The sequence below is a fragment of the Spermophilus citellus genome (genome assembly GCF_964194105.1).
Source record: "Spermophilus citellus genome assembly, chromosome: 4".
Classification (NCBI taxonomy): Eukaryota; Metazoa; Chordata; class Mammalia; order Rodentia; family Sciuridae; genus Spermophilus; species Spermophilus citellus.
In genome coordinates this window covers 146,754,594-146,769,414 of record NC_138185.1, presented here as the reverse complement: position 1 = coordinate 146,769,414, position 14,821 = coordinate 146,754,594, and the positions used below count along the sequence as shown (strand labels likewise).

General features: G+C 32.9%; 3 protein-coding genes across 3 annotated transcripts in view; all 3 read left to right on the top strand.

The window, feature by feature from the left end:
- LOC308648237 (olfactory receptor 4K13-like) overlaps window positions 1-14,821 on the top strand; it is a gene marked incomplete at both ends in the record, with an annotated part of 102,656 nt that overhangs the window by 11,003 nt on the left and 76,832 nt on the right. The gene's annotated exons all lie outside the window — the stretch shown is intronic.
- On the top strand, window positions 269-1,219 carry LOC308646186 (olfactory receptor 4K17; the record flags this gene model as incomplete). The annotated part of the gene is made up of 1 exon (XM_081288854.1): window positions 269-1,219. The coding sequence occupies one exon, from the start codon at window positions 269-271 to the stop codon at window positions 1,217-1,219; it is 951 nt and encodes a 316-aa protein (XP_081144980.1).
- On the top strand, window positions 12,349-13,287 carry LOC308646209 (olfactory receptor 4K3-like; the record flags this gene model as incomplete). Its single annotated transcript, XM_081288874.1, has 1 exon — window positions 12,349-13,287. The coding sequence occupies one exon, from the start codon at window positions 12,349-12,351 to the stop codon at window positions 13,285-13,287; it is 939 nt and encodes a 312-aa protein (XP_081145000.1).

Below are 14,821 nucleotides of genomic sequence, written 5' to 3'. Positions count from 1 at the left end.
ACATGAGAGTACAGATGTGTATTTGACATACTGGCTTCATTTTCTTTGGACATATACCCAGTAGTAGAATAGTTATATCATATGGTCATTCTGTTTTTAGTTTCTTGAAGAATCTCCATATTGTTTATCATACTGGCTGTACTAATTTATATTCCACCAACAATGGACAGGTATTCACATTTTTATCCACATTCTTCCCAGAACTTAGCAAACTCAATGGTGTAAGTAATCTTGTTTTCTCTATACAGGTCGTCTGTGAGCAAGCCATATGATCAAGTCCATGGAAGTATTAAATCAGACTCAAGTATCAGAATTCATTTTGGTGGGACTGACAAGCTTCAAGGATATAGAGTTTCTTCTCTTTCCACTCTTCTCAATTATCTATTTGTTAACAGTTTTAGGTAACCTTCTCATTATAGTTACTGTTTTTTTCACCCCAAATCTGAACACTCCCATGTACTTCCTCCTTGGGAATCTATCTTTTGTAGATATGACCCTTGCTTCCTTTGCCACGCCTAAAATGATCGTGAACTTGGTAAAAAACAAGAAGACTATTTCTTTTCTTGGTTGCTTCACTCAGATATTTCTTCTTCATTTACTGGGTGGAAATGAAATGGTACTATTGGTTTCCATGGCCTTTGACAGATATGTGGCTATTTGTAAGCCCTTACACTACATGACCATCATGAACAAGAAGGTGTGTACCTTGCTTGCAATTATTCCTTGGTTAATAGGTCTCCTTCATGCAGGACTTCAGGTACCATTTGTTGTGAACTTGCCCTTCTGTGGTCCCAATGTGGTGGATAGCATTTTCTGTGATCTCCCTCTGGTTAGCAAACTTGCATGCACAGACACATATTTTGTTCAGATAGTCATTGTTGCTAACAGTGGCATGCTCTCCATGAGTTGTTTCCTCATTTTGCTTGTCTCCTACAGCGTGATCCTCATAACCATCAGGAGGCATGCTTCTACCGGGCAATCCAAAGCCCGTTCCACTCTGACAGCTCACATCACAGTGGTGATGATCTTCTTTGGTCCATGCATCTTCATCTATGTCTGGCCTTTCAACAACCATTCTGTGGATAAGTTTCTTGCTATATTTTATACCATCATCACCCCTATCTTAAATCCACTTATCTACACTCTACGAAATAAAGAAATGAAGACAGCCATGAGGAAACTCTGGAGAGGTTTTGTACATTCTAAAGAAGATACTTAGGTTAAATGCATAATTACAGAGAAATGGGGTATTGCTCAGATCTCTAAAATTTTCTTTGGAAACAGACTTATCTAAGTCATATAGAGAGAGACAAAACAGTAGGATTGTAGAAGATAGATATATGATAACATTTTGAATGTAAATTTAATTGATAATTTTTTAGTGGTTTTAAAATAATTGTCAACAATCCTTGTCCTTCAGAGCAGTTACATAGATACACATTTTAATTTCATAGTATACATTTTAATGAAGTACTCATAAAACTTTATATGAGAATAAAATAAAGTCAATCTTCAGAAATATACCATAATTTTCTGTATAGTTTGAGTGATTCAGTACTCAGTATGGTCTTAATGTTGGATTTCTTTTTCTCAATGATACTGTCTGAGTCACAAATTATATGTGGTGCCTTCTAAGAAACCAGAAGCCGAATTGACCATTGACCTTCCCCATCAAAGTCACTCATTTTTTCTGTAGCCACTAACATGAGAGTTTGTATAGTTGTCTTTAAGGCTGTTAATATAATGCTATTTTACGTCCATCTTCCTGATCTCAGTATTTCTATTCCATAAAATTATGCTCTGACTCCAAATATCAGGTTATACTTTGCAGAAAGATAAACCCTGGATTTTGGAAGCAATATTTTTTGTGTCTATCCCTGTGGCCAAGACATCAGCTTAGTGACCATATTGAGAAAGTTCCTGACATGAATCCAGAGCAATTATAGATCTTCTGTCTGGCTCCTTAGTTGCTTCAAAAGCCTCTGTCCCTCACATATCATTACCAATGGGCAATGGGAGTGCCTTGTTCTAGGTATCACTATTATCACCTCCTGAGAATGCACATCTAAGCACTGCTTGTGCTTCTGTCCTCCATTCCAAGGCTTCTCAAGAACACCATCTATCAGTCATACCACCATCACCTCAAGTGGTCCAGGAAGCCAAATGCTGGGCCAGAAGCACTTATATCTGTCATAACATCCTTAATAAGACACAAGGAGTCTGGAAAGATGTTAACAGCCATCTCTATAAAGACCTAGATCACCACCACTGCAGAGTTCCATGCTGTCAGTCACTGAAGGTTCCTGTAATCTTCCTCAACACCAATTTAACTTATAGAGGGAAGTAGAGTCAATACCACTGTGCATTCATGGTAATCACAATAGTTTCAGCCTATCTGACAATGCCATAGCACTCCTACATAGGGAAGTGTCTTTCCCACTGAAACCAGCATGTGAAGTCTTGGAGAGGTAAGGGCTCCAGCAAATACAAGGAGTGTACTTAAGACAATAATGCATGAAAAACCTAGAAGACACACTTCTACAAAAGTCTTAGTAATTTCCCAGTATCTGAATATAAGGAAATTAATAACAATAATCTACCAGGCACACAGTTTAAATTGCTTTAAGGGAGCTCACAGAACTTCAGTATATCTATAAATAATTTAACAAAAAAAATCAGAAAAATAATTGCCCAATAGAAATTTTACAGAGTGGTTGAAATCATTTTTAAGAGATTAATAACATTTAAAAAGATTTAAACTATGACATAAAAAACTTAAAATATGGGAAGGGATAAAGTGAAATTATAATGTTTAATGTAAATCAAGGTAAAGTATTTATCAACTTAAACTACATAATTATTCCATCTATAGACAAAATGTAAGATAATGATAATAAAAGCCTTCAATCCCTTTGATAGTAATGTTTCAATTTAGATATATCATACAAACAAAAAACCAGTACTGAAAATCAGACCTACACTACAAACTGGTATAATATAAATATACACAACATTCCATCCACAGAATACATGTTCTTCTCAAGCATACAAGGATAGATATGATAGATCATCATAGATCATGTGTTAGGCCACAAGATAAGTTCTATCGAATTTAAGACAAAAATCATATTGGCTATTTATTCTCACCACCATGGCATGAAATTAGGAATAAATAAGTACAGAAATTTTATGTAACTTAAAAATTGCTTAGAAAATAACTATTGTGAACATAAAAAACTAATGAGTCAAGGGAGCAACAAAAAAGGAAATTTTGAAAATACTTAAAAAATAACAAAATGGATATACAACATATTATAACTAAAGTGATACAGAAAATACAGTTTAAGAAGTAAGCTTACAACAATAAAGAACAACATCTGTTGAAGTAATTCACTCGCAGGTCAGCATGAGAAAGAAGAAGCAGAACAAGCAAAGCAGCAGCAGAAAAAAAAGTCTTTTATACAAGCAATCTTTCTATAGTATTGTGAACAAAGAAGGCAGCCTTAACAGCAATAAATCAGGTCTTTCAGCTAATTAAACATAGCATACAGAAGTTTTACTTTCTAATCAGAAGTGACCTGCTTCTCATGGCTAATCTACTATCGGCCTGGTGCATGCTGAGCTCTGCTCTTGTTAAGAACAGATAATAAAATTTTTCTCAGTGCCCTCTTAGCCCACTTGGCAGAACATCCTGTTTGTAGGCAAGTCCTCCTAAGGAGAGCAGACATCTCGTTTTCAAGCATGTCCGCTGTTACCTTATCTAAACCTTGAAGGAGCCTCTCGTTTTCGAGCACGCCCTCCCAAGGACAGCAGACACCTCATTTTCAAGCATGTCCGCTGTGACCTATCTATACCTTGACAGAATATCCCGTTTGCAGGCAGACTCCATCAAGGACAGTAATAGTAACGCAGTCACATCTGATTCTCTACAAACATCAAAAAAAAAAAAAAAGAAGAAGAAAGATCTCATATACTCTACTGTGATACCTAAAAGGAATAAGAAAACAACAACAAAATAAGCTCAAACACTGTAAAAGGAATAAAAGATCAAAGAGGAAACTACAGACTAGATAAACAATGGAAAAGATCAGCAAACTCAGAGTTTTGAAAAGAAAAAACCTGAGTTTTGAGAAACCTTGAGTTACCCTAAGAAAATGTGGGAAAAGTCTAATAAATAAAAGCAGAAAGAGGAGACATTACAAATTATAGCACAGGAAATATAAAGGATAATAAAAGGCTATAAAGAAGTCTTATCTAACAAAGTGTATTATCTATGAGAAATGGAAAATTCCTAGAAATCACCATGAGGAAACAGAAAATCTGACCAGACAAGTAGTAATTAAGGAGATTGAATCAGTAGTAGAACATGTTCTGCCAGAGAAAATCTGGAGCTGATGGCCACACTGCTGATTTTTTTAAAAAATATATTTATTTATTTTTTTTAGGTGTAGATGGACACAACACAATGCCTTTATTTTTATGTGGCATTGAGGATGGAACCCGGGTCCCGCCCATGCTAGGGGAGCGCTCTACCGCTGAGCCACAATCCCAGCCCCACACTGCTGAATTCCTTTAATAGAAAAAAATCAACATTTCTCAAACTTTTTTTTCTAAAAAGAATTATTAAGAAGGAGTGCTCCAAACTCATTTTCAGAGAGCACCATTATCCCTCTAGCCAAGCCAGACTACGACACTAAGAGAAAAGAAACTTACTGGTTATTATTCCTGATGAACATCAGTACAGATATATATCCACGAAAATACTCATGAAATGGATTCACCAGCACATTAAATCTATAATAAAGTAACTCACTATAATAAAGTAAGTTGTTCCAAGGTAAAAAGATAGTTCAACCTATGCAAATCTATAAATGGGATACAACATAGCGACAGAATGGAAGTGAGAATTAATATACAATCATGTCAATACATGCAGAAAAAAACAGTTAACAAAGTTCAAAATGCTTTCTTGGACAAAATTTTAACAAATCAGGCCATATATAACAAGTTCATTGATTGGCAAAAAAGCTTAAAACTTTTTACTTATCAAGAACAAGAAAAGGATGCCCAGTCTACCACTACCATTCAAATACAGTACTGGAAGTTTCATTCAGTTGGTAAGAGAAAGAAAGAAAAGGTGCCCATGTTTGGAAGAAAGAAGTCAAATTATTTCATCTTCAGATGCCATAAAATCATATATTTAAAAAAAAACCCTACAGACTTCACTAGAAAATGTTAAGATTTTTTTTTTTTTTTTGAGGTGGGCTCGTTACTGGGGATTAAACTCAGAGGCACTTGACCACTGAGCCACATCCCCAGTACAAGTCCCCTTTTTGTATATTATTTAGAGATGGAGTCTCACTGAGTTGCTTAGCCTTTCACTGTTCCTAAGGTTGGTTTTGAACTCACAATCTGCTTGCCTCATCGTCCCAAGCTGCTGGGATTACAAGCATGTGCCACCACACCAGCTAGAAAATGTTCAATCTTATAGCTGAATTTAAGAGTGCTGCAGAATATAAAATTAATATATAAAACTTAGTAGTGTTTTAAAATATACAAATGTAAAGAAAATCATGAAACAATTATAATGACTACAATATGTAAAATTTGTAGATGTAAGTTTAACTGGAAAGCTGAAAGATTTTTGTTGACAATAAGTGGATACAAATAAATAGAAATATACCCAGAATTCATGGATTGATAAAACATCCATATTCTTCAAAGATACATATCAATTCAACACAATCTTCATTAAAATACAATGACTTTTTTATTTTACAAAATTAGAGGAAAAAAAAAACATTAAAATTTCTGTGTAACTCAATAGACCCTGAAGAACCAAAGCAATCTTGAGCAAACTGACCAAAGCTGGCAACATCCCACTTCTTGACTTCAAAATTTACTACAAATAAGTAAGAATCAAAAAACTATGGTAGTGGCATAAAAAGAGACACATAACTCAATGGGATGAAATAGTGAGCAAAAAAGAATTTTAGTTACTTTTGGTAAATTTATTTTCAAGGAAGATACTTATAACACACAATACCGAAAGGACAGTCTCTTCCATAAAAGCCAAAATTATTACTGAAAGAATAGAAATACACGTTAAAGCAGAAGAAATGACAGATAAGGAGTTAAAGAAGTACATGATTAAAATGTTCTGTGAACTCAAGGAAGATATAATAAAGCAAATACAGACAGCAAAAGAACATTTTGACAAGGAGCTGCATAAAAAAATATAGGAAGCAAAAGATCACCTTAACAGGGAGATAAAAAGTTCCTTGAAATGAAAGGCGCAATAAACCAAATTGAAAGCTCAAATGAAAGTATCACCAACAGAGTAGACCACTTGGAATATACAACATCAGACAATGAAGACAAAATATATAATCTTGAAAAAGAATAAGACCACATTAGTGAAAATGATAAAGACACCATGAGCAGAACATGCAAGAAATATGGGATAGCATAAAAAGATCAAACTTAAGAGTTATTGGAATAGAGGAAGGCATAGAGTACCAAACCAAAGCAATGAACAATCTATTCAACAAAATAACATCATAAAACTTTCCAAACATGAAGAATGAATTGGAAATCAAATTTCAAGAAACCTACAGTACACCAAATGTACAAAATCACTACAGATCCACACCAAGCACATTATAATAAAAATGTCCAACATACAGAATAAGGAGAGAATATTAAAAGCCATGAGAGAAAGGAATCAGATTACATATAGGGGTAAACCAATTAGGATAACAGCAGATTTCTCAACACAGACACTGAAAGCTAGGAGATCCTAGAACAAGATACATCTTTCATATATCAAGCTCTGAAAGAAAATGGATGCAAAACAAGAATCTTATATCTAGCAAAATTAAGCTTTAGGTTTGATGATGAAATAAAAACCTTCCATGATTAACAAAAGTTAAAAGAATTTAAAGCTAGAAAATCGGCACTATAAAACATCCTTGGAAAAATATTCCATGAAGAGCAAACAAAAAACAATAATGAAAATCAGCAGAGGGAGGTAGTATCATAAAGGAAAAATTAATTAAAAAATCAAGTCAAGTTAAATAACAAAACTAAACAAATATGGCTGGGAATACAAACCATGTTTCAATAGTAACCCTGAATATTAATGGCTTAAACTCACTAATCATAAGACATAGGCTAGCAGATTGGATTTTTTTTAAAAGATCCAACAATATGCTGCCTCCAGGAAACTCATCTTATAGAAAAAGACATACACAGACTGAAGGTGAAAGTCTGTGAAAAATCATACCACTCACATGGACTGTGGAAGCAAGTAGGGGTTTCCTTCCTCCTTTCAAATAAAGTAGACTTCAAACCAAAGTTAATCAAAAGGGATAAAGAAGGTCATTACATACTGCTCAAGGGAACCATATACCAATAAGACATAACAATCATAAATATGCCCCAAACTATGGAGCAGTGATGTTCCTCAAACAAACTCTTCTGAAGTTCAAGAGTCAAATATACCACAACACAATAATCTTGGGTGACTTTAACACACCTCTCTCACCACTGGATAGATCTTCCAAACAAAAGTTGAATATAGAAACGATAGATCTCAATAATACAATCAATAACTTAGACTTAACTGATATATATATAGAATATTTCATCCTGCACCAAGCAAATATGTGTTCTTCTCAGCAGCACATGGATCCTTCTCTATAATAGAGCATATAATATGCCACAAAGCAACTCTTAGCAAATACAAAAATGTAGAGATACTACCATGTTATTTTATCAGATCATAATGGAATGACATTGGAAATCAATGACAAAATAAAAAATAAAAATTTCTCCATCACCTAGAAACTAAACAATATGCTACTGAATGAGTAATTGGTCACAGAAGACATCAAGGAGGAGATTAAAAAATCTCCATAATGCTTTCCATATTGGTTGCACCAATTTGCAGTTGCATAAATGTTTTCCAAGTTAGAGAATATCCTATACCATAGAAACATTCTCAATTAAGAAGTCTTAAAGTTTCCCAGATTTGTACATAGATGTATAAAACAGCTCAATTTGTAATATCTCCAAAGTGAAAAGAACACAAATATCCTTCAGCAGATGAATGGATGACAACATGCTGGTCTTTATGTATGGCTGAATAGCATTCAGCAAAAGAAAGAAATGTTTTATTGATGCAAACACTGACATGATAAATGTCAAAATAAGTATGAGAGAGAAAGAAGTCAGATTTAATAAGAGTTCAGACTACTTGAGTTCACAGACTGGTAGTTTTCTTTGGAGGGAGGATGTGTGGAAGAATGAAAGAGGTTATCCAGGAACAAGGGAACTCTGGGGGCTGAGGCATACATCGCTCTCTAGATGGTGATGGTCTTTTTATGACTGCATGCATGTGTCCATGCTTATTAAATTGTACATTTTCAATGTTAACAATTCATTATATGTCAGTACCCTACAAAAATTGCATTTAAAGCTAAGAAATTAAAATAAAAGTATTTTAACGCACTTCAATGACCTTTTTAAAAACTTAGAGATATTTTAATAATTTTATGTCCATTTTTAAAAAGCCAGTATCTCATGTAATCATAGAATAAACTGAATTACATCAGGACATTTGACTAAGATTACCTGCCTATTAAGACTACCTTGACTTATGTCCAGGCATTGTGTCATGTCATGGTTTTTTGTTTGTGGTTATATGTCTCACTGCTCAGTGTTTGAACTCTCTGGAAATTGGAAATAAAATCTTCATTAAATGTGCTTATGTAGACAGAATAATGGTTCAAGATTGCAGAAGACATCTCCCAAGTATTGATTGGCCAAATGAATAACTTTATTAATTTTTAATATTGGTTTGATTTGCATGAAGTTTATCTTGTCTCTGTCTTCTGACATCGAGAGTAGACAATACTTGGTGTCACTCTTAGGAAGAAAATCCCAAGAGATGTCCAGGTAATTATTTCCATGATTTATGTTCTGTTCAGAGCATAGAATAGAAAATTTCACCCAAGGGAAGGCTTCAGGTGGTGAATATAGGTCATGCTGAGGGAAAGCACTTCCACAGACACTGTCTCCATCCAGCAATGGATGTCATCAGAAGAACATTTTAGAAGGCGAGAGAAAACCTAGTATTTAGTAAGTTATCTCAGCTCTCTGATTTTCTCCATTAAGATAACTCTTATAATATTTGTATGTGTCTATTTTAAGGATGCCCACTATGCCTATGATCTTCCCAGAAGTCAATTCATGGACTTTTCCCTTCTATCCTGCTCTTACTGGAATTTCTATGGTTTTAACAATAGTATACACAACACTAAGATGTTCTACCTCAGTGATGCTCTCAAGTCTGTGTAGGGAGATCATTTTTTTTCTGCCTGCCAATCAATATGGGCTCAGAAAGATATATAAGTAATCATAGATATATAAGTAAAAATTATCATAATTCTGAAGAAAAATGACATAAAATCTGGTCACTCCAGACTGGAAAACAAAGGAAGGCATTAAGAGCTACTAGAAAATCCCTGTGTAGCGCATCAACAACATATTAAATTGTCTAAGTCTTATTATATGCTTGCAAAAAGACAAATATTGAAAATATCACACAGTTTAATACTATTTCTGTTAAAAAATCCATATGGAAGGATATTACATTAGAAAGAATTAATACTTTTATTGGTGTCTTTTAATACTCTCTAAAAGAGTAATTCAGTTTTTCTCCTTTGCCTAATTTTTCAATTTAATTAATTCCAGACCTAACATTAGGCCTTTTATGACAGTTATTTTAAAATGAGAATTCTAAAGATACTTTGTTAGAATATCCTATTCTCTTTGTTCCTGTAAGATGGGAATAATGGTTCCTGGGCAAGAAATGTAAAGGCAGAATGAGTTGCTATGTTCCTAGAGAACAAGGAGGTGTTGCATATGCATCTCCTGTGGTCACTGAATAGGTAGGTGAGTATCAGTTTAGACAAAAAGTCAATAGTAGGCCTTTAAAGAAAGGAAATTGTATATATTTTATTTACAGAAAGTGTTTAGCTCACCAATACAACTGTGGCCCATAGCTTTGAAACTGGGACTGTGTCAAAATTTACCACAAAGAATGGAGAAAGGAAGTAATTCTTTATTAACATATTCTGAGTTATTGAAAGGGTTAAGGGTTTTCTGTATGGTTGGTTAAGGGTTTTCTTTACATAATTACAAATTTTTTATTAATTAATTGTACTCATTTCTAAGGTAAGGAAATGGAAACAAAAGATAGATTTAATACTAGGTCATAAGGTCAACAAGTATTGAAGTGGGACTTTCTTTAATCAGGTCTAAATTAAAACTATGATGAGTTTTCTGATTCTCTTAAATGCTGGTTAATATTAATATAGTAATATAGATAGTCCACTAGTGTTTTGAGTGATAGCAATTTTAATTTTTTAACAGAAAATAGCAATTACTTGATTTTTTAACAAAAATGCTGTGTAATTTCTTTAAAAAGGTACATAGTCATCTTTTATCTCAAACATATTTAAAATCATTCTTTCTCCATTAACTATCACCTATGTAACTTATTTATCAGGTACAGAGTAGTTTTTGAAAATTTATCCTGGAAAATTTTGTGTCTACAGGAAATTAACTTATGAGGATCAGATTGTTCATATTTTCAGGGAACATAAACCTATTATATTCCATATCAATGTATTGTCCTTAGAAATTAAATACATTTTTAATAAGAAGAAATTTTTATTTTCAAGCAAAAATACTATTATTATATGTCCTTTTTTTTCCATAGCAAATGTATATGTTATTTCATTTATTTAGGAGAATTTTGTTTTTATTTTATCTTTGTCTATTTATCTTTTGTCTATTTATCTTATCTTTATCTATTTATCTTTGTCTTTTATCTTTGTCTCTGAGTTTTCAATAGAATGAAAGAGAAAAAAATTGCCAAAATATGTTATGGGTTTTATTACTCATGCACTCCTTGCCCTCACCGTAGAGATTGGAAGGTATAAAAGAAATTAAAATGGGTTGGGGCTTGGCTCAGTGGAGAGTGCTTTCCTAGCATGTGTGAGGCACTGGATTCAATTCCCAGCACCACATATAAATAAATAAAATAAAAGTCCATTGACAACTGAAAAAAAATATTAAAAAAAGGAAGTTAAGACACACACTGAAACAATGCCAAAGGGAAGGAAAATGGGTGATTATTTTCCACCATTCAGTTTAAGAAGTCTTGTCCATTTATTTAGAGATTAATATAAGCAACATCATTATATTTAAAGATGAATAATCAGTGCTTACTGAAAGTTTACATTCACTCAGTCATAGTCAATTCTCATTTTGCAAATAATATATCATTAGATGGATGGATGGATGGATAGATAGATAGATAAATAGATAAGACTTTGGGTTATGTTCATGATCAGGAGACTAAAATTTCAAAGCCTAGGTATCTTGTGTCCACGATATAATTGAAGGCCAATATTTTGACAACCTAAAGTTTTATGAAATATTCAGAGTTCAAAATAGTTTAAATTCATTTAAACCTAATTTTTAGTGGCCTTCCACTTAGGTTAAAAAATTTCTACATGAATCTACATTGATTATTTTCTAATCCATTCAGTTCACTAAACAAATTCTACTATGTTGCAGCTTTTAATTTATGATAAATTGTACACCTGTTTTTGCCTCTAGATCATTATGCCAACATGTTCATTATTTGGCTTTCAAGGTATTTATTATAAATCTTTTCTTATAAAGTTTGTCACAACTTATTTTAAATGTATATGTTAAAAATTTAATTTTATGATGTCATATAGAAGAGGTTTCATGGAGGGTTGAAGTAATTATTATGCCCAATATGAAGAAATGGTAATTTTGCATCATTTTTAACTATTCTGGATTCAATGCCAGTTTACTGTCATCTTCCAAAATAAATGACTTCATTTTTGTTATTTAGTATAATGATTGTTAGTAACATACTCAGCTTTGTTTTTGTTTTTTTAATGGACTGAAGCTACTTTCAGGTGAAGTCATAATTACTATCTAACCTTTCAACTTTGCTGTCTACTTTCTTCATTACTTTCTTGTGAAAGAACTCTCTCAGTAGGTCATTTGCAATATAAACCCCATCTCATGTCCTGTGTCTTTGAATGTTAGCTAACTTTGCTTTTGGGGATAATGCTATTTGGGCCAAGATTTCTCTTCCTGGTTATTTTTATCAATTTCAGATTTAGATGTTAAATTTCAATGTAAATGTAAAATTCCAAATATAAAGTGCCCTTTCTCAATCTTGCTAATTAAAAAATCTTTTGTTCTCTCCAGGTTATTTTAGAGGATGAGATAAATAAAATGGATGGAGGAAATCAGTCTGAAGTTTCAGAATTTTTGCTTCTTGGACTTGGCCACTCATGGAATATGGAGGTCTTACTCTTCATAATATTTTTGATGCTTTACCTGATCATAGTCTCTGGGAATATCATCATTATGATATTAATAATCACTGACCCGCATCTCCATTCCCCCATGTATTTCTTATTAGCTAATCTGTCTTTTGTTGATATGTGGCTTTCCTCAATCACCACTCCTAAGATGATCACAGACTGTCTGAGAGAGAACAAGACCATTTCTTTTGGAGGTTGCATGTGCCAGATTCTTTTTGTGCATATTGTTGGAGGGGGTGAAATGGTGCTTCTGGTGGCCATGGCCTATGACCGTTATGTGGCCATCTGCAAACCACTCTACTACTCCACCATTATGAGTCTGCAAAGGTGCATTGGGTTGGTGTTGACATCCTGGACTGTTGGCTTTGTGCATGCCATGAGTCAAATGGCTGTGATTATACAGCTGCCTTTCTGTGGTCCCAGGGAAATAGACAGCTTTTTCTGTGACATACCACTCGTGATCAAGCTAGCCTGTGTAGAATCTGATAATTTGAACATTTTAATTAATATTGATACAGGAGTTGTTGCTGTAACCTGCTTTATTTTGTTGCTGATATCATACACATATATTCTTTTCACTGTCCTCCAAAGCTCTAAAACTGGTGCATCCAAAGCTCTTTCTACGTGCACTGCCCACATCACAGTGGTGGTGCTCTTCTTTGGGCCCTGCATCTTCATCTATGTATGGCCAATCAGCATCACCTGGGTTGACAAATTTCTAGCTGTGTTTTACTCTGTTATTACACCTCTCCTAAATCCAGCCATTTATACACTGAGGAATAAAGAGATGAAAAAGGCTTTGAAAAGATTCAGGAGCTATTATATGAGTTCCAAAGGAAATACTTAATTGCCCAGAATACTCAAAGTACTTCAAATTGATGCCACAATTGTCAGGTAACATAGATTTAAATTCAGGGAATTAGTGAATATCTACAAATTGCTCCAGCCTCTAGTTATGCATGTAGGTTATTATAACTCAGAGCATTTAACATTTAATAATCAACTAGCAGAACACTGAATTACTTCCCCAAATTCCAAATTTAAATAATTTCTTTTTATGTGAAAATTATCCAATTACTCTTGCTATGTCTTTATAAATAAAAAGAAGAACCTAAAATTTGTTCAACAAATATATCCTTCCTGATGGATGGATAACATTTTAATGAACTTGGCTTGAATACTATCCTAACCACATTTTTAAAAATCTACTTTGTAAATTAACACTCCTTTTAAGTTTTTCTTTACCCTCTCAAAAGGCAATCATTATTATTTTTGTCTTATCCTAGGTTTCCACTAAAATATTAATAGGGAAAAAATAAAACAGAAATCTGCAGTAAGAGTAACATAAAAACAACAAAGTTTGTAGGACATAACAATGGAGTTACTCTGTGTCCAGTTTCATTAATTCAATTAAAATACAGTTTACAAAATAAAAGAAAATAATAAATTAGTAAAGCCTGATGTTATTTCTATTTTTTATCTCAGTCTCAAAGATTAAAATTTGTTTAAATTATTATTTACCTTTTCTGTAAAAATTCTGAAATATAATCTCCCCGAGGGAAATAAGTATGACATAGCAGGTTAATTTTGCAAACTCCAGTAACAGTAGAGGGGATAGTACATAGTTAATATATAGTAAGCATATTTTAAAATATCTATGCATTTCAATTTTTCCATTAAAAATACTTTAAACACTTATTCATTAAGATTTGTGTAAGTACTTGTTAGCACTTAAAAAATAGTTCTGAAAGCTCAAATATGTAATATTTTTCTATAATTTTCTAAATTATACATTAAATGATTGAACTCTTTATAAGACCAATTCAAATTTCTGAACAACAGATAGAATATATAAAGTTCTTAATTTTTTTCTTAATACAAGAACAAAATAAAATAAAATGGTAGAAAAAATACCTTTCACTTATCATTCTTAACTGCTTATTCCATGTCATCAAGTTATATAATGGTTATTCCCTTTAATGCTTTATTATTATCTTCAAGTTGTGAATAACTAAAGAACATGCAAATATATGTTACATTTCCTTAAGAGAACACAGATTTATATTTTGTTTTATGTAAAGCAATTGACTCAAAAACTATTCATTTATGAAAACACAACTCACAATACAAAGAAATAACTATTTTTATACTGAATTTTAAAGAGTAACACACCAAGAATAAAATATCAGAACATCTCTACTAATCTCACAAAATTAAAAAAAAATAATTGTCAGAAATGACATAATTTACGATCTTGTTTGATCATGCAATATGAGTTGTGGAAAATTCAGATCATGCAGTGTGAATTGTAAACCTGAGCACATGGCAGCCTATGTATAACATTAAAGAACAAGCTGGCAACATGTTTGACTTGCTTCTAT